At 25.2% G+C, this 20,764-nt stretch overlaps 3 protein-coding genes across 5 annotated transcripts; 1 reads left to right on the forward strand and 2 right to left on the reverse strand.

The window, feature by feature from the left end:
• Nucleotides 1-1,233: 1,233 nt before the first annotated feature.
• LOC128960594 (hypoxanthine-guanine phosphoribosyltransferase-like) lies at nt 1,234-2,646 on the forward strand. The gene is made up of 6 exons (XM_054306715.1): nt 1,234-1,388; nt 1,464-1,570; nt 1,664-1,943; nt 2,014-2,161; nt 2,240-2,316; nt 2,421-2,646. Exons 1-6 carry the CDS (start codon nt 1,350-1,352, stop codon nt 2,475-2,477), a joined length of 708 nt encoding a protein of 235 aa, XP_054162690.1. The 5' UTR covers nt 1,234-1,349; the 3' UTR covers nt 2,478-2,646.
• A 955-nt stretch (nt 2,647-3,601) lies between these two features.
• Nucleotides 3,602-10,420, reverse strand: LOC128960577 (uncharacterized). 2 transcript variants are annotated; one of them, XM_054306695.1, is made up of 8 exons: nt 10,079-10,420; nt 9,820-9,903; nt 9,430-9,541; nt 6,943-7,123; nt 5,776-6,740; nt 5,456-5,697; nt 4,020-4,156; nt 3,602-3,946 (listed from the first exon to the last, which is right to left on the reverse strand). In XM_054306695.1, the coding sequence occupies exons 1-8, from the start codon at nt 10,124-10,126 to the stop codon at nt 3,634-3,636; spliced, it is 2,082 nt and encodes a 693-aa protein (XP_054162670.1). In that variant the 5' UTR covers nt 10,127-10,420; the 3' UTR covers nt 3,602-3,633. The 2 variants fall into 2 exon arrangements, with proteins under 2 accessions (XP_054162670.1, XP_054162671.1); XM_054306696.1 differs by lacking the exon at nt 9,820-9,903.
• Nucleotides 10,421-13,582: 3,162 nt separating this feature from the next.
• On the reverse strand, nt 13,583-15,189 carry LOC128960590 (HORMA domain-containing protein 1-like). 2 transcript variants are annotated; one of them, XM_054306710.1, is made up of 5 exons: nt 15,017-15,188; nt 14,684-14,924; nt 14,470-14,617; nt 13,929-14,392; nt 13,583-13,868 (listed from the first exon to the last, which is right to left on the reverse strand). In XM_054306710.1, the coding sequence occupies exons 1-5, from the start codon at nt 15,047-15,049 to the stop codon at nt 13,651-13,653; spliced, it is 1,104 nt and encodes a 367-aa protein (XP_054162685.1). In that variant the 5' UTR covers nt 15,050-15,188; the 3' UTR covers nt 13,583-13,650. The 2 variants fall into 2 exon arrangements, with proteins under 2 accessions (XP_054162685.1, XP_054162684.1); XM_054306709.1 differs by having other exon boundaries at nt 13,583-14,392; nt 15,017-15,189.
• Between the last annotated feature and the right edge of the window lie 5,575 nt (nt 15,190-20,764).

Here is a 20,764-nt window from a genome sequence, read left to right on the forward strand (position 1 = left end):
GCTTAAAATAATTTAGTTATAGTATAAATATTTAATTGATTCGTTAAAATTATCTTGTTAATAATTTAATATAATACATTATATAATTTTTTTCTCCTCAAATAAATAAGTTAATTACAAATAAATCTTTTTAGTAAAGCTGATTAAAAAAAACTTATCTAGGTAAATTACTTTATCAAGTGAAGCATATTATTTTATAAATACCCTGTAGTGTAGTGTAAATATAATAGTATAAATTATAAAATAGCCTATATGTAAGTTTATAGTTATAGATAATGTTTAGAATCGTTAAAAATTTTGTTACATTAAATTATATATGAATTTTAAAGTTTAATGAAAGTTTAGTTCAAACTAACGCAAACTATAATATGTACGAACAATATAATCGGAAAATTAATTTATAGGAAAATATTGTATATTGTCAACAAATATTATGTAAAATATAAATTTTAATATTAAATCTGAAAAATAATAAATGTTTTACATAACATATTAAGACATATTGATTACTATAAGTTATTATTCAATATTTAATACACGATTGTGTACACTAACTATTTTTATTATTAAGAAATATCAAAATTAAACTTTTTTATCTAACTTTCTTCAAATTTGTCAAACTTTCATAAATTTATCGACACTTTGGAAATATAATTAAAATTTTCAACACTAATTATAGTATAGTTTTACCGGCATTAATACATTATACCTGATTAGATGAGACAACTTACAAGTTAAGTAAATAAATTATACATTTATGAGTGCAATAATCAGCAATAAGATGATTGTTTGCTAAGTTGGGTCACGATATTATCAAATTATATATAAAGTGGTCAAACAAATAAAGTATAAAAACTAAAATACATTATTAAATCAATCTAACAAATGCTTAATACTGTACAGTATGTTATCAATTATTTGATTGTCATTTACTTAGTTATTGAAGTACTTTTAAAAACAAATCACACACTAATATACGGTACATAAAATGTTGTTACCAACCATAACACTTGGGTTGTAATATAATACAATTGCAATATAGTATAAAGTTGATTGTTGTAATACTGTAGTTGTCTATATAATCATGATATAGTTGATCAGCACATGTATGTTTGAACATATTGTAGTCATTAAAAATTGTCGGGGTAAAATATATATAAATTTATATATATAAACTGTATATATAAACCTTATTTTTGTATTTTAATATAGAAGTACATTAAATGACATTTCATAACTTACAATAAAAAATTGTGTGAAGCTATTCAATAGTTAATTAGTTTGAGAAAAGTTATTAACTTTGAAACATATTAATTAAAATAACTTATTAAATATCAATTTTCATAATAATGTCTCTGAAAATGCCAACCAAAAGTCCATTTATAACTGTAAGAATATATTTTAATTTAAAATAATTTTTTTTAAATTAAAATATATATTATATATAATTGAAAAATCTATAGATTAGTGATAACTTCGATGGCTATCCATTGGAATCGTTTAATATTAATCCATATTTAGCGACAAACTTGGATCGAGTTCTGATTCCTGGAGGTTTCATTCAAGACAGGTATGTAATGTTAAATCAACTTAAAATAAATTGATTAAATGATATTATAATACATTAAATATTGATTAAAATTAATAAATACATAAAAATCAGAATTGAAAGGCTTGCGTGTGATATTGCCATTGATTTAGCCGACGAACCATTTGTGGCGTTATGTGTACTAAAAGGCGGTTATGTTTTCTTTAATGATTTGTTGGACAAAATCAGACACTTTTATCGATATCGTTATGCATCGCAAACACCAAACGAAACGACTGATTTGGCACAACAAATGAAAGTTGAATTTATTAGACTTAAAAGTTATGAAAACGAGAGATCAACATCTGATCTCAAAGTTATTGGTATTGAATCACTGGAATCGCTTAGAGGAAAGGTATGTCTTTGTTGTGCATAACTAAATCATTTGATTGAATAAGTATTCAATAATTATATTTAATATTTAGAATGTATTAATAGTGGAGGACATCATCGATACGGGAAAAACAATGGTTAGACTTCTGGAACTACTTAAGGGATATAATCTAAAAACAATACGTGTGACCAGTCTTTTCGTCAAACGAACACCACTTAGCAATGGATACACACCTGACTGTAATTTTTGTTATAAATAAATTTATACAATATTTAAATTAATATATAATTTTAAAAAATTTTATTTTTGAAAAACAGACGTCGGATTCAATATTCCCAATAAATTTATCGTTGGGTGTAATATGGATTATAACGAGTACTTTCGTGATCTTAATGTAAGTTTCACACAATATTATGTAAAATATAATTATTATTGACAGCAAACTAGAGATAATAAAACATTATTAAAACTAAATTATTTTTTATCTGCCATTTATAGCATGTCTGTGTTATGTCGGAAATTGGGAAACAAAAGTATTCATTTAAAAAACATTAATTAAACACATGTTAGCAATAAATAAAGCAATTAAACAGTTTCTTCAAAATATCTAAGATCTACATTTTATAATATTTTTTGTTGATTATAAAAATAACTTATATTATGTAATTATCAAATAGTTTGGTATATTATATATACCGTATATAAACATTTGACTGATAACAAACAAGTTACCGGTAATACTATTTTAATTATCTTTATTACAAATAAATATTAAATAAAATATTAGATATTAATTTTATGATTTGTTTAAAATATAAACAGTAGTTGACCCATTGACAAGATTAATATTACAATAAATATTTTAAAAATCAAACATTTTTTTAATTAGATTATTCGAAATTTTATTTTAATTAAATTTTTCAATAATAAATTTATGATTAAATTTTTAAACATTTTTTTATCAAGCAATAATTGTGTAAAATAAATCATTTGAAATTTGTTTAAAATTACATTTTCATAATTTTAACTATAATAAAAATTGAACTATTAATTGCAAAATAAAATAAAACAAATTATATCTCTTTCTATAAAAAATTTTACTAAATTTTAAATGCTTCAAAAAATATATTTATAATATGAATCATAATATATGATATAATCATATTTTTAATTTAAATTTTATATACCAGAAAAATAAGATTTTTGTTTTTAAGTAAATATTATTCACAAGACCTTTGATTCATTCAATTCATATTAATTATTGATAAGTCAGTAAATCATGCAAAACATAACATTTCAATATCACATAAACTGACATTATTTATAAAGATATAATTTCTATCCAAATGAATTCAATGATAAAACAAATAAGTGATTAATAAAAACTAAATCAACATTCAATCATTACCTTAAAGCTAATGAAAAAATCGATTAAGAGTTTTTAAATAATAACATTAATTATAATATATATATTTTTGAGCTAAACTTTTTTGGCCGACAAAAAATATATAATAAAATAAATATAACTAACCATCGATAACAACAATTAAGTATTGCTGCTTATCATAAATAAAAAATATTGAATACTGATTTAAGGTAAAATTATTTGTATCAAATATTATTAAATATAACATATATATAAATATATTGACACACAAAGTATACTATCTATGAGATAACTTTATGTGAATATAATAAATGTAACAAAATTTCAATATTCATTATCAGAAACATCGGAAACACTGAGATTTGCGTAATCGATATGCGCTTCATTGGCATTAACGTCACAAATCAATTGATTATGACTATGAGTAGTGTCATCAACGGTGTGTTCATTGTCATTGTTGTCGGTGGTGTCATCGTTATTGATAATCAGGTCATTATTGTTAATGCATTTATTCATCCATTTGTCTTTGTGTTGTTCTAAACCAAATCCTTGTTCATAATTTCCTTTTTCCATAAATAGTTGTTTGAAATGCGGAATACAGTATAACTTTTCGCCGGTTATCGTAAAGTTATCCAATCTGTTTAGTAAATTGTAATCATATGATAACTTTCATAAAGATCAGACATAACCGACAAATAAATCAATATTACCTCAGATTACACTTGCATTTGAAACAACGGAAGCAATTCTTGTGAAGTCTTATACCACTGAACTCCATCTTTTCCATCGCATAGAGTTTGCTTCGGCAGACATAACACAAGTCCGCTATTGGATCAGTCGTTTCAAACTAAATATAATACTCCATTAGTTTTATCAATTTTTTTTTAATAATATTAATTTTATAGTTAATAATCATATACTGTATTGTAATTCAAAAAATTAAGTAGATTTTTATTTAAATTAATAGACAATTATTTTATTCACACTAACATTTAAGCATATATTTAATTTAATTATAGTAATAATAGTAAAACGTTGAAATAATAATACATTATGTAAAATTTATAATGGACCTTATAATTGAAATTTTTATGCTGCATATATTGTACACACAGTTATTTTTTGTTTGTTTATTTAATGCATAATTTGTTTTAGAAAAAAATCTTATTCAAAATTTGAAATTACTATATTTAAATACTAACACTTGAATTATATTTTTATAAGTTCAATAAATATTTTTTAAAAATTAAAATAAATAAATGAAAATACTTATTAAAATCAATAAAGTATTATAAAATTGTATGCAATGTACAGTATATAAAGCTATGTATAATTCAATAATTATGTCATAAATAGTTAACATTTGAGTTCATTGTCCATAATTTGCTTTAAATTATAATATTTTCACAATTAAAGCTATAAAACAATTTCAAATCACAAATGGTTTATGAAAGAGATAAAAATAAATTAAAGATAACGGCTTATAAATTATAATAAGTGTAAAATTTTTCAAATAAGTAATAAAATTAATATTATAAATAAAATGAAGAAATTATTTTTAATATTAGTTTGTTTTTTAAAGGCACTGATTGAGGATTAGCACCAAATCACCCAAAAAAGAGTATTTCCTAAGAGACCAATAGTTGTCACTACAAATGAAACAGTGTATTGAAATTTAGACAATAATTCATATCATATTTATATTCAATTTTTTAAGTTAATTCACTCAATTCCGTTAAACGTTTTAAAGCAAATTAGTAATCATTTTTTATGATTTATAATATTATTACATAACAATTAATTTTGTTATTTTTAATAAGTGCCGACCAAAAACAGTTAAGATAAAAAAAAATAATATTTTTAAAAATATAAAACGGTTACGAATCTACATTTCACATAAATACACTGTAACAGTAATACTATAATTATTTTATTAATAATGCTTTAGACATGCATTGCATACCAAATAGCAATTTAAGCTATTTTGAATATTGTAAACTAAATGCTGTTTTAGATTATAAATGTAAATTAGCTTAAGATATTAAAAATAAAAAAATGTCAAACATTATAGATTAGATAAGTATTATGACTACAATGTTAGCGACTAGTGGTTTGTGGCAAACAAGACAAGGAGTTGACGACTTACCACAAATCGATTGACGCGAGGTTTCGGCTTTTCAATTGATTTGTCATCATCTTTGATGGCCTCAAACTTAGCCCTCAGGTTTTTAGTGGTATCGATATGCGGCACAAACTCATCTTCGGCGTCAAAACTGCTGTTTTTCCTGTTTTGTTTGTCTACCGACCAGTTCTCGAACTTTGCCTTAAGATTACGAGTTATTTCGGGTGTCACCGGAATATTATCCTCATTTTTAAGGCTCGACTTAACTAATTTATAAATTAATAATAAATGTTAATTTTAATCATTACATACTTCTTATAATTCTTTAGTTATAAAAGACTAACTTATATTTGGATCTCTTTCAGGCGATGGTTCTTTGTCTCCATTAGTGTTGGGCACAAAATCTTTGGGCGGTGTAATCCGTTTCAATGGTTTGGGAGCACTTATCTGATTGTTGTCCACTTGTTTTTCAAGTTCCTTAAACTTATCGAGCATTTTCTTAGTTGTTTCCACTTTAGGAATATCATCGATGGTATCCAATGAACGGATAATATCAGGATTAGTTTCGGTGACATTATTTTCATAGATAACATTGACGTCCTTTGGAGGTGTTATTTGATGCCTTTTCGTTTCTTTAGGCACTTCTTTGGGCAGATTTTCAAAATAAGCAAATCTTTCCTGTAATTGATTTGAATCAATGGTTACATCTTCGCCAACTTGTTCGCCACTTCTGATAACATCACCGTTTGTCAGCTTTTTGCTCAAACCGTTAGTGTTATGCGATTGTCCGTTCACTTGTGGTGGTGTCGGACCTTTAGTGGCAGTGGCGTCAATCTGTTTAAACATACTTCTGGCTTCTTTGACATTTGAATCACTTTCAGAAATTGTATGAAATTCTTCTTCTCTTTCATTTTTCAATTTATCGATCCGTTCGCTCTCAGAGTCAACCAATCCTTTTTCAAATTTTTCTTTAATACTGTTTGCCTTAATGGGTGAGTCTAAGACTATCTCCGATCGATGGCCACCGTTCTCACTATTGTGCGACTCTTTAATGGTTCTCTCATAGACTTCCTTAAGTGATTCGCTTCGGCCTAAACTTAACTTCTTTCTCAGTTCTTCTAATTCATCTTTAGTGGCATCCGATTCATCTTTATTAGCACTGATTGAACCCGTTTCCCACTGAGACTTCAATGACGACAAATCAACGGCCACTAGTTTTTCGGGTTCCGGTTGAATCTCTTTGGGATCAGTATTCTCTTCATCACTGCTATAGTGACTATCCTTATCTCCGGCAACTGCGCTCTGGTATCTAATTATTTACATAATAACAATGTTTATGATATTATATTATATTATATTATATTATATTATATTATATGACCAAAACAGTGATTATGATGTTTATAAATCAAAGACAAAAGTGTCAAAACAAAGGGTGTATCCGTTTATTATGTTATTATTAAAAATATATAATTATTATGAAAACAAAAACCAAATCAATGGTAACTTACTTTTGCATCCTTACGCTAATACTGTCAGACCGCTGAAGAATATTTTTATCGATGGTTTTGTTGTTTTGATTGTTATGGTTGTCGTCGAGTCCAGTCCTGTCGACTCCTGATTCGAATTTGTTCCTAATATTTGCTAAATCCTTGGCTAAGTTGTAGTACTGTTCCTCAACCTTTGAATTGCCTGTAAATAGCAATTAACGAGTCATTCATTAGAGACAAAGGGATGGATGAGTAGTGGCTGTCGACAGCAATTTCAATGGTGAAAGTGCTGCTGAATGTCACTGGAAATGTCAATACATAATAGGGATAAAAAAGTGTCGGGACTGGTATGACATCCTGTAAGTGAGTAGTATTGGTATGCAAACTGACTTCCCTTCAAAAATATAACTAAAGCTCTTATAATAACCAGTATTACTATTACTTCAGCTATTTTTTCACTCAAAGCTCTTCTATTGAATATTTCAATACAACTGGCATTGTATTTGACAATACAATACAGTATACACTAACTCAGGTACTACTGCTTGTATTATACAGTGTATATACCATACCTTACCAGCTCAGAGATTAGTTATTGACTGACAGGTATATGACCGTTGAGCATGTTACTGTTACTGGCAATAAGCACCTATTTTGTTTGGCCAGGTATGTTACATACATACATACATATATATATATATATATATATATATACAGTATATCAAGTAAACCTATCGACTCATCAACAGGAATGCCTAAAAATGGGCACAAAAATCATATCAAGTTTTACACTATTGTGCATAAAGTTAGCTAATTGTGACAAATACTTTAATACTGTTATATCTACAGTATATTTTGTACACACAAGTGTTACAATTAAAATTTCTACTTTTAGGCCAAATATAATATAATTATCATATTTTACCAATTATAAACAGATATAGTTAGTTGTTTAGCACACACCTATGTATATGTATTGAAATATATTTTCATATATCCATAAGCTATTGTAATGCTTGAGAGAGTATAGGAGACACTAAAAAACAAACTAAACAAAACTAAGTTAAAGAAAATTCATCTCAAATGACAGTTAATCACTAGTAATACAATCCGACGATATATTTAGTTATGACTTCAATATTCTGTAGACTACACAGTGTAGAGACACCACAAACATATTGCAAAATTAGGCCATTTATTATATAAACATTTAACATATGTATTTTTGTTGCTTATTTTGCCTATTTATAAAAATTAAGTTTTATTGTAAAGCCCTTTACTGTAATAATATTAATAAAAAAACTAAAAAATAAAATAAAATTTTTTAATATTACCACCATTTTTTAATGACTAACTATTAACATATTTCACGATAAAAAATTTTGAGAAGTAATAGTTGTAATATCATTATAGATTACATAACTAAACAAAGAGGTAATAAAAAATGAAAAGTCCATACCATACCAGACCAGACACACACACACACACACACACACACACACACACACACACTCACTCACTCATACATACACTCACACACACACACACACTCACTCACTCATACATACACTCACACACACACAAACCGCTGAAAAGCAATCAAAGAGAAGATCATAAGTCAGTGCTTTTAAAAACCTGATCACTGAATGCTGTGAATCGGAAAAATACATTTTCGCCATATTTTAGAGTTTAGTGCCTGAAGTTTACAACATTTTTTGCAATACAGTACCAGACAGTGGTGTTGTTGTTGTTGTTGATGGAGGAGTTAACAAAACAACGAAAAATAATAATTTATCACTAATTTATATATATTCTGACCATTACTTCATTAATATTCTCATATCTTTGGGCTCTCTTTTAATGTTTTATAATTCACGGAAATCGGTCACAGAATAGCAATGCATAAATATATATACAAATATATATATATATATATATACAGTATATATGTATTTATAAATAACTCGTTTCATTAAAGATGAGACTAATTGCTAATTATAAAGTTTATCCTAAAAATGGCGCATATTTTTTATTTTATTTTGTTTGATAAGTCGATGAGATAATCAAGATATGACATAAATTATAGATTAACTTATATTAAATTCTTTGGCTTTATTATTATTATATTATTAAAACTATTAATATAATTAATGAAATTTTCAAGTTTAATAAAAGGATATAAAATATCTTATTAATATATATATATATATATATATCATATTTCCTATAAATAAACTCAACTCATATGTATTGCAAAACTACACACAAAAAGCTATTTTTATAAATATAAACAAAAACTAAACAAATTCCTTATAAAGATTTGTCGATCAAACATGAATTGTGAAAATCAAAGTGTGAGGAAATATACGACAAATTTTTTATCATTTGATTTTAGTAACATATAGTTAATATTATACTTAAAAAACTTGTTATAATAATAAATATCCTGTATATTAAATTATTTACAATTTAAAAAAATAAATAAAATAATAATAATTCCTGACTTACTTCTGACCACATCGGGTGGCAATTCTTCGGGTGTGTTCTCGCAGATAATCACTTCATATTTTTTAGGACGTTCCTCACAATTATGACTCATTGTCCCATTTATTGGTTGATCCTATTCATTGATAATATTTTTGTGAGACACAACAAAAACACAAAACACACACTAATTTAGTTGACAATAATGATGATAATAGAGATGAGAAAAGTAATTAAGTGTCGGAAAAGTTAAGAAAATCTAGTTTATAACATGTCAGCCATGCATATCAATTGTGGCATATGTGCAATGGTTAGACATATGTATAGTTAAAAAAGTTGGTTAGAAATCATTAGTTTATTAAAAATATATATATAATATATCATTAATATAAAAATATTTTTAAAGATATACACCAGTAATTCGCGATAATCGCCAACTCCTTGTGAGACATCAATTTGCTTATTAGTTTCATCACATTTAGTACTATATTTCGAGCGCTAAAATAATAATCGTTATCATTATTGCTATTATTATTATTATTAGTTATTATTAGTTATTATTATTTAACATTATTATCGCTTTGTTAAATTTATCAATTTTTTAATATGTAGTTTAGCAGCAAACTACTATTTAGTAAATTAAGTGCATTAGTATTAAATAGCGATTGCATACCAGTTCAGCCACATTAACACAATAAAGTGGTTCATCAATTGCTGCCATCGGATCCCTATGAGTGCCTTAAGCCGACTGACTGCCGGCACCGATGTCTGTATATACGATGTTAGGTAAGCGTTATGGTGTGTACAGCAATACCCGAGTATATAATATAGCGATGAGTCTGTGCAATGCCAGTTGAATGGCCTAACTTTTAGGGTAGTGCCAAGAGTGCGCAAATTTGATGGTGAATTATTTTAAGCCCGACCACCGCTAATGAATCATACAGTGCTACTAAAATAACACGTGCTGTAAGATGCCAACAAAGTTGCTCTCAATATATCTCCTTATTTATAAATAGGTTTTGCAATAGTTTATTGCAATGACAATCACTTTTAAATGTAATTTATATAAGTATATTATATAATTATATTTTAATAAAGACTATTGTCATCGATCATCACAATCACACAAAAATGCTAATAAAAAATGTCTATAATTTTGAACAATACTTAAACTAGAAAATGAAAATTGATTTTAAAATGTCATTCTTAGAGAGGGAAGTTTTTTTTTGATGATTTGTTTCGTTAATGCAAACAACTATTGAATCGTTCATCACTTTGTGTGTCTGCTATGGCTTAAGATGAGAGACATCGCAGACCATAGCTATACAGCTCTTGGGAGACGAAGAGGGATAGGGATTGGGAGATAGACATAGGGATAGGGAGATAGGCATAGGGATAGGGAGAGGTTGTTTGACTACTATTTACAACATAGAGAATCAGGCCTTTGCCTTCTTCTAGCATTTCGCAAGTTTTCTTAGTTTTTATTTTGTTATTTGACTGCAGTTTTCTTTAAAAATATGTAATGTATTGATATCATAGTTCAGATGGAAACTAATGATAACGCCTCTCTCTCTCTCTCCACTCATTCACTCACTCAGCAAACATAAGTTTAATCTAAGTTTTAAAATAAAGTTTTCACATAAATTTTCTAATAAACTTTATATATATATATTATAAAATTGTATATACATTACTATTATTATAGTTATTACATATACTGTAAAAGTTATAAATATAAAGTTAACTAATAAACTTCTTTTTATAAAAAATAACAATAAAATTACAACATTTTTTTCTTATGTTTTCTTTAAATAGTTTTTGGCTTAGCATTTGAAAGTCGGAATATAAAGGTTAGCACTGGTAGGGGATAGGGTTGAGCTCTTTGTCTTTATATAAATCAAAACATTTTCAAAGTTGACAAAAAAATTTATTTTAGAAACATTGAACTGATGTGATTAACCCATTGATTATCTAAAATAAACCATAGATTATGTAATTTTTAAAACTAAACGACAGTATTTTATTAGTTGTTTTTTTTATAAAAATACAAATATTAATAAAACCAGTGTTAATATAATCTACCAAATTATAGGCATATTTTGACAATCAATTTGAGGCAAAATATTTTTGTCACTTATCAGACAAATCAGCCAAAATTGATGACTCCTATGTTTTTAGAAAAATTCCTAAAATGTAGTAAATTATGGTAAAATATAGTAAAAATGTGGTTGCTCAAATTGCTAAAATTATCATATTAAAGGCATTTAGGCTTATTGATGATTAACCACTAAAAAAATATTTACATTTATATTTAACCAATTTTGTTTGTTACACAAAATATTCAGTAATTTTAAATAATTTATTTAGATATTTATGTTAATACAGTAAATCAACAAATCCTAGAGTATTCTACTCATTATAAACTTCTATAAATTTTTGTAAATAATTTATAAATGCTACTTAAAAATCATAAATTAATTTTAAAATACAATTTTATCTCATATTTGCTAAATAGAGCCAACATTTCTAAATCGTTAGTCATTAGACTCATATGTTTTTCTTGTCGCTAATGAATTTCACAACATTTTCATTCATTGACACTAAAAATAAATTGTTTTCAATTAAACTGTTATTTGTTTAGTTTATTAATGGCTTTACGCAAATATATTCACTAGTTTTTACAGAAAAATATATTTACATTAATATTGTTTCATAACTATTATTAAAATAATAATAACAACAATTATAATATATTCAAGTGAACTAAATTGTAATAATAATAATAATGTTAACTTATATCAAATATATAAACATATTTTAATTATTTAATTAATATGAGTTTTCTCTCATATTTTTATGACATAAAAATCATTGCATAATATCTTTCTTTTGAAAATTATTGTATAAATAAGCTGAAAGTCATACACAGTATTTAAAAATGTGTTTATTTATCTTATAATATATTTATTTATAGTCAGAAATGTTGTAAATTATAAAAATGAGATTAAATTTTTGTCTTTTAGTTATTACATTTAATTCAGATATTTTTTTGTCTTTTTTAAAATAAAAACTGATAATTGATTTAAGATTAGACATGTGTTAAGTTAGTAAAAATTGAAAAATTAATTTTATTTCAGATTTAGTTAATAAAAAATATAAAAATTTATTTAAATATATTTTTATTAAAGTTTAGTAACTAAACTCATAATTTTCCACAAAATCGTGTTAAATGTTTGGTTATATGGTTTCGTAATAATACTAATACTACTACTAATAATAAATATAATTTATGACTAAATATTTACTTTCAAAATGACATTAAATTTTGTATGTAATATAAGCTTATAATTTATATTTAGTATAAATTTTAATAAACTTTTCCCTCTCTTTAAACATGTTTATAACAGTGAATAATTAAAGTGTTAATAAATCATAAGTTTATTATTAAAATATTTGAAATATTTATATATATATATATAATTATTACCTGAAAACAATAATTGTACGATTGATTAATTCAGTAAAATAATAAAATACAAAACAATGTTAAATATTGAACTTTTTAATAAATTTAGATGTATTTGATTACATAAGATATGTAAATATATAATATAATTATAAATTAGTTGCCATACAATAACACTGCTATTTCATTACAATTATACATTTGAATAAAATTTTCACCACCAATTTACAATCAATTACATACTAACAAACATACAGTATATTATATAATCCATTCAATTATGTTATTAATATCCCCTAAATATAAATATTATATAATATTAAATTTATACAAAATATAATTTCATTTTCCCCATAACGTTATGTGTGTGCAAAAATATATCTATTACACAATAATGACGTAAATACATAGCTATTAATACTGTACTACAGTGTGTAATAGTTTACAAATTATTTGTACAAAATATTTTAAACAATTAATAAATTAAATTAGACTCTAAATAAAATAAACTAAGATATAGTTAACAAATAAATAAACTTATGGTAATATTCATTGAGAGAATCAATTATAAATTTAATACATATTATATAACTAATACTTTTTAGTTAAACTACCGGTAATTTAAAAAATGAATAAATGTTATTATATTATAAATATTTATAAACATAACACAAAAAGTAGTTCTCAATTAATTAAATAAAAATTATGTGAAGTCATAAATTAGTTTATATATAATATTAGTTAAATGTGTTACACGAATACGATATATTAACTTACAATTAGTTTTTTAATGACAAATGTCTAACTGTTTTACTCGATTTGAATCTCTTTGAACTTTTGGCCACAGCGTTGAACATTGAATCCTGTGTTACCTCGAAGTCGAGTTTGCGTTTGGATGAGTCGTCTTCAACACTCAACTCTTTGATCTTTGAAATCACATTATCATTGTTTGACACATACGATGACTTGTGAGATGAGATGTCTTCATTAGGTTTAACTTCATTGACATTTTTGTTAACACATTTTGATAATTGATTTGAGTCTTTGTTTTTATTACCAAACAAACCAATTGATTTCATTGGTGATGAATCGATAGCATTATTGTTGATAATTTCAATGTCAAGTGGAGTACATTCATCGCCCAAATCTTGACTATTATTATTGATATCCTTGTCCTGTGAGTTAAGTTGTGAGAACTCTTGGAACTGTTCCTGATTTGTCCTTATCTTGAGTTTGAGTGCGTGCCACGGAGTGGTCACCTCACCAGCATTTATACTAATAGGTTTACCAAAAAATGAAAACGAATCCGTCTCTGAAGCCACAAATCCCTGCGGTTCGTAGTCTTTAGGAGTAATGTCGTCGTAATACAAGAGTTTCATTGTTAGGTAACAATCTTCTGGTAATTTGTCAAGACTTTGAACCATAATTATAAGTGAACGCAACAATTGGATCGTCGAGTGTCGCAACTCTTGATTCTCTGACTGTTCGCTGATTAGAGACCTTTCGTTTCGATTTTTAGTCCTATTTATCAAACAATTCAATACAATTAACAATTAATTGATGGCATATCTGGTCATCAAATTTGTATAAATCATTACATCAAGAGATTGCAATTAATTTGATTGCATTTGTCATAAGAGTATCGCAAAGTATAGGCTTCGATGAGCTCTTCGGGATCGTCGGGATTCGTGAAGAGTCCTAATGTCAGTTGTTTCAGGTATTTCTTCTCCATTGCATCGAAACAGCCTTAAGAAGAAGTTATTATGATATCAATTAAACTATCAATTGGTTTGTCGATTGTCATATAAATACCTTTAACCCATTGAACCATTTGTTTGGCGGCCCCTGTATTGCATCGTTCAGTAAGAATCCTGAGTTTCAATTGATCCAGTTTTCGGTGTCCGTAACAGTCTTCGGTAAATACATTACGCAAATACAAGATATTACTGATGGCCACTGCAGTCAAACGTTTCATATAATTGAGTGACATTTGTTCAGAAGTCACTGTCATTGGAAACAGTTGTTGTTGTTGTTGTAATTGACATGTCTTTGACTGTGTATCACATGTAGTGATCAAATCATATATCAAAGAGAAAGAGACAATCAATCAAATTGTTTGTCACAATTAATAACAACAATTAATACCTGAGTTTTGTTTCGTTGAAGTGTTGAAGTCATGGTTGGAAGTGTTGTTTGTTGACAATCGGTGTCCAAAATGATGTCTTAATTGATGTCCACTTCTTGACTGTTGATGTTGTGATCAATAAGTTGTGACTCAATGTCTGTCAAACAGTCAATGCATTCAATGAGTGCTCAAAGTGTTCGAAAAGTGCGCAATCAGTCAACCAATCAATCGATTGTGTAATGCATTCAACTATAGGTCACGTGATTCGCATGTATTGAATGTTTGAGATATAAAGTGATGTTTTTGTTGATTATATTTCAGAGTTTCATCAGAGATGGATGTCATGACCAATGAAGATATCAATGAAGACACCACTGATAAACATAAACAAAGCGGTGCCAAACAAAAGGCTAAAAACAAGACGAAAGAAAAGAAACGATTGATAACTTTGTTAAGAGGACCAGTTGGTGATCATCAATGGTTTCACTCTATGACTGATGAAGAGTCCAATGCTTTCAAACAGATATTCATTGATATAATGAGTGGTCAGTCGTCGCTTGCATTACACCCGAAAAGATCAAAAGCCGACAAAAGTACTGAAAAAACTGAGTCAACCAAAGAAAGTTCACGAGTGAAGAATGAATTATTATTTGGACTCAATTCAGTGATTCGTTCACTCGAGAAGAAATCAGTTATTGGTATTGTTCTCAACGATCCATTAGCGCTGCCATTGATGGACAATATCGCAGAGTTATCCACTGAAAGCCATATCCCATGTTTTTCTGTCAAACTATTAGATGAACTGAAGACTTGTTTAAATATATCATCGCTTACTGCCATTGGTTTTAAGCCAAACATCACATCAAATGAATCACTGTTTTATAGATTATATGATTTTTTTGCTAAAATTGTTGCTAAAAATTGTCCTCAAAATGAAACGAAAGTAAAAAGTTATGATAATAGTGACAATAATAATGAAAAAATTATTGAAAAATGTAATAAACAAAATATTATTACTGAAACTAACAAAAGTTATGATAATTTAAATGATATTTTGTATACCAAGAAATGTGATGACAATTATAAACACTTAATGAAGAATTTGTATACAAATAATATTCATTTGAATAAATCAAAAGATGAGATATCATCTCAAAAATCATTTCTTAAGTTATCAGCCGTTGAAGAAATTTATTTTCCAAATCTGAATAAATTGACCACAAATTCACTTAAAGTTATCGTCGATTTCGATGAACAGCCAATGGATGTAAATGACGACACATTTGCCATAAGTCTTATTGAGTGCACCGATGAAAGTACACCAGAATTATCGGTTGTTAAACGAAAGTTTAGTCAACGAGAGAGTAATAGTCCGACTCATGAATATAGAGTACCAAAAGTGGTTAAACTCGAGTCGTCGACTACTAGAAGACATGAAAGGAAAAAGAAAAAACAATTTAAAAAACAAACTAAAAGACAAAATAAAAAATAATTTTTTTAGTAACTTAATTATAGTGTAAATTGAATGCCTATAACTACTTGTATTATAAATCAATCAATGCAAACAACAATGTTGTGCTTTATCAAAGTAACATACAGTAAGTTATTAAAAAATAATTAAATTTTTGTACATCAAAATAGTCTACCGTAATATATTCACTTACTAGTAATGTTACATAATTGCATTACCGGTAATATCAATAATTATAGTTTGTTATTGAAAAGGTTGAATCACTCGATAAAAATAAAATATTTTTTTTGTAATTATGTTATGGATGATCATTTAAAATATATAAATATTATCTAAAAATGTAAACACCTATTTTGTTACTAAGATCAATAAATATTACCTATAAAATCGATACTTTATTTAGATATTTAATTTGATAATAATATTAAAACTAAATTATGTGAATGTGTTATTAAATAATAATAATACGATAATTTTTACATAACATTATTAAATGCTTATTATAATTAAATTTTTATTACTATATCTGTATTAGAATATTAGTAATCAATTAAGATATACATGTTTTCAAAAAGTTGAGAAAATATTCAATTATTATAATATAAATCAATTGGTACACCAAATAAAGTCAAATTAGTATTCATTTCATAAATTTGTTTTAGATTTTTATTATAGTAATTAATAAAAAAAATATATTAATTATAAATGATTTAAATTAAAGTTACAAATTGTATAATAAATAAAGTATTTTAAAAATCTATTCAATATTTTAGAATATAAAATCAATAAATTTATAATAGATTATAAAAATTACATTTTTAGATTTGTCATTATTATAATACTAAAGTATACATTATTGGATTTTATTAAAATTTAAATTATACAGTATTTGGTGTATATGATACAGCATATCTCTAAAATAAAATATTTGATTTTGTATATGTATTAAATTTTACTAATTATATTAAAATAAATTATGAATAAACGAGTAAATAGAGATTAAAACCAATATTATGTGAAACATATCCCAATTATTGATTGGAAATAGTGATAAACAATAGAAACCAATTGCGGGTTCACTCATATAATGTCTCGCATGTCTTACTGTGTCTTAATTTTGGTATTATTAAAAAAATTTTATAATAATACTAATATTTAATTAATTAATTGTAATGTTGCAATTTCTACAAAAACAATTTTAATTTAAATGTTAAAATAATATTTAATTGTATAATTAGAATAACATTAATTTAATTAAATATTATATGAACGAAAAATATTTTATAGAAAGATTAATAAAAAAATTTAGCATTTAACTTTTTATAAAAATTAATATAAATAATTTGTTAAATTAAAATAATTACTGTTAATTTTTCAAATATTTTTTATATGAAACTTCAAGTAAAACAAATAAAATATTATTTGTATAATTTATAATTTCAATTTTAAAATCACTATAAGTTACTATATCACTAATAACAATAAGTAAGTATAAAAAAACCAGTTGAGAATGCTAGAAAGCATTTCCACACGAATTCCTAATCATAATTAAAAATTAAATTCAGTATGATAAAATAAAATCAACTAAAGTTATGTAGGGTATCAAACGATTTAGTATGACAAAATATACAACTATAGTCATGTGGGGTATCAAATGATTCAGTATTACAAAATAAACTACTATTTTCCTAAAAAATAAACTTAAAAACGAAAAAAATAAAAAAATAAATATTTAAAAAAAATTCAAAAAAATAAATTCAAAAAAAATTCAAAATTTTTTTAATTAATTTTTGGACACAATTTTCTTCAATTTCCTAAAAAATAAACTTAAATAAGAAAAAAAAACAAAAAAAAAATTCAAAAAAAAAATTTGTAGCGGATAGTGGATTCGAACCTATGTCCTCGTGGGACAGACAGACCGACAGACCGACAGACCGACAGACCGACAGACCGACAGACCGACTTATAGAATGCATATACGTATTCCTTTCAGGAATTCGTGATTATCTTTTTTTACTAATTTATATTTATTTTTAGAAATTGCGATTATTGTTATAATCTGTATGCATTAAATTTTGATGCATTAAATATAGCTCAACAATTTGCTTTATTACATCCAAACGCAGAAATTGATAAAAATTTGGGTAATTTTCAAAAAAAACTTGAAGTTTTGTTTACTGAAATCTATAATGGCTTTTTGAGTCTGTGTGTGTGTCTGTCTGTGTGTAGCATTTCATTTTGCGAATTTTGAAATTCTGACTTCAGATTCGGTTAGAGGACTACTAATAATGTATTGAAAAGTTGCATCAAAATTTTAATATCTCTTCGGGAACATAGAGAAAATGGCGGCCAAATTAAAAAAAAATTAAGAATTTTTTTTAAAGTGTAGATTTGAATAAGGCATCAAAAATAAGCATAAGAAATATGCATTAAAATTTTGATTTCTCTTCGGGAACATAGAGAAAATGGCGGCCAAAGTAAAAAATTTAGTTGAAAATTTTAACGTTTAGAATTATATAGAGCATCAAAAATAATATATAATAATTTATTATTTTTTCAAAAAATGATGGCAAAAGTATAAAAAAATTTTAGGTAATTTATTATGTTAATTATTTATTATTATATGTATTTATATTAAATTTATCTAATTTTGGAGAAAAAGTTTTGAGGACCCCTGTATATATATATATTATTATTTTGAATTAAAACAATACTATATGACGTCATAATTTTCACTCAAACTTAATGCTTGCTTAATACTGTATACTGGTATTGTTTAATAATATTTTACATTAATTATTATATTTCATTTACATTATCATTTAGTAAATATTAGTAAACATTTATTAAAATAGTTGATAATTATAATTTATAATATTAAATAATAAACATACAGGTATATAAAAATTAGAAATTTATATTATATAAAAATTATTATTATTGCAATTTAAAAAAATTTAGATAAATTTAGATAAATAAATGTTAAGTCTGATTATACAATGTATATAATGATGTATATAAAACTTTAATTACTCACAATTTGTGACATATATTTAGCCGATTATTGTCTTCGGCCTTAATTGCGGACAAATTATTGCAATATTGTTTCGGACAGTAATTGTATCAGTCCTTCATCAGCGCAATTGCTGTACATTAGTGACAGCACTGTTGGTCTTTAGGTACTTACGGTGAGAGAGAGAGAGAGAGTGACCACAAAAAGTGATAATTGATAACATGTTTAGTGCCATAAAATTATTTGACTAGTTTTAACATAAGTTTTTTATACATAATAATACAAAACTGATTTTAAATTCAATAGTATATATATATAGCTCCCACAGAACCTTATATATAATGTGTGATCACTGATAACATAAACCTAAATAAACTTAAGTCTAATTGTTTTGTTATTTATTTTCTTTATTAAAGTATGTCATTAATAAATTAATTTATAAATTTATATAATATAGTTAACAAATTATCTTAAACAAGTCATATCCATAGTCGTGATTATCGTGAGTGAGTCACGAAAGTTATTATACAGTCATTGTTATTGAAACTTTAACTCAAATTAGTTACAATAATTCAATTAATTAATATAAAATAAAATCTTATATTTATTTTAAGCTTTTAAGAAATCTTAGAGACATTATAATATATAATTGACATAATAATCAACTATAGATGATATATTAGAATTTAAAAAAATTACAAAAAATAAATAATTTATCATAATATTATTGAGAGTTACTTTTAATAATATTTACACTTAACATAAACATATAAAAATCAATAAACATAACACTTCAAATGTAATATTTATTATTTTAATTTCAATCTAAATAAATAATTTATTTACAAAAATATTAATTAGATTTTAAAAGTAGTTGTAGTAAGCGTTTGGAAAAAATTGAAATAAAGTTAAAACAAAGTTTGCAAAAATATTAATGTGGTTTACATTAACCAATAGACGCCACCACTTGATTTGTCATTTGTTGCATAACTTTTTGACTTTTAAATTGCTATTTAATAACATTATTACATTTCCTGACCGGAAAAATTTGGTGATATTATAGATATTATAGAGAGAGGAAACTCTTAAAGCTATTAAATGAACTTTTAAATGTCTGGATCTTCCTTTTAAAACAATAACTTATAATTATTTTGTCTTTGAATTTGAAGACTTCTCTCAAAATTTAATTGAAGACCTATTATGGACACAGTTTTGTAATTGTAATCAAACTATAAATTTCAAGTAATTATAGACTGACAACAATGAAATCTAAGTCAATGGGTT

The sequence above is a fragment of the Oppia nitens genome, unplaced genomic scaffold, assembly GCF_028296485.1.
Source record: "Oppia nitens isolate AA-2021 unplaced genomic scaffold, nextdenovo-longstitch-racon4-pilon3 scaffold4_pilon_pilon_pilon, whole genome shotgun sequence".
NCBI classification, from domain to species: Eukaryota; Metazoa; Arthropoda; class Arachnida; order Sarcoptiformes; family Oppiidae; genus Oppia; species Oppia nitens.

What these genes read in the sequence shown, in the direction of transcription:
- LOC128960590 (XM_054306709.1), bottom strand. Translation starts at nt 15,049, where the DNA reads ATGACTTCAACACTTCAACGAAACAAAACTCAG. An exon ending in AATGGTTCAATGGGTTAAAG is followed by an intron (nt 14,618 to 14,683) that starts GTATTTATATGA and finishes CTTCTTCTTAAG; the next exon opens with GCTGTTTCGATGCAATGGAG. An exon ending in ATTAATTGCAATCTCTTGAT is followed by an intron (nt 14,393 to 14,469) that starts GTAATGATTTAT and finishes TTTGATAAATAG; the next exon opens with GACTAAAAATCGAAACGAAA.
- LOC128960594 (XM_054306715.1), top strand. Translation starts at nt 1,350, where the DNA reads ATGTCTCTGAAAATGCCAACCAAAAGTCCATTTATAACT. An exon ending in GGAGGTTTCATTCAAGACAG is followed by an intron (nt 1,571 to 1,663) that starts GTATGTAATGTT and finishes CATAAAAATCAG; the next exon opens with AATTGAAAGGCTTGCGTGTG. An exon ending in CAATGGATACACACCTGACT is followed by an intron (nt 2,162 to 2,239) that starts GTAATTTTTGTT and finishes TTTGAAAAACAG; the next exon opens with ACGTCGGATTCAATATTCCC.
- LOC128960577 (XM_054306695.1), bottom strand. Translation starts at nt 10,126, where the DNA reads ATGGCAGCAATTGATGAACCACTTTATTGTGTTAATGTGGCTGAACTG. An exon ending in GCGATTATCGCGAATTACTG is followed by an intron (nt 9,542 to 9,819) that starts GTGTATATCTTT and finishes ATCAATGAATAG; the next exon opens with GATCAACCAATAAATGGGAC. An exon ending in ATTAGCGTAAGGATGCAAAA is followed by an intron (nt 6,741 to 6,942) that starts GTAAGTTACCAT and finishes GTAAATAATTAG; the next exon opens with ATACCAGAGCGCAGTTGCCG.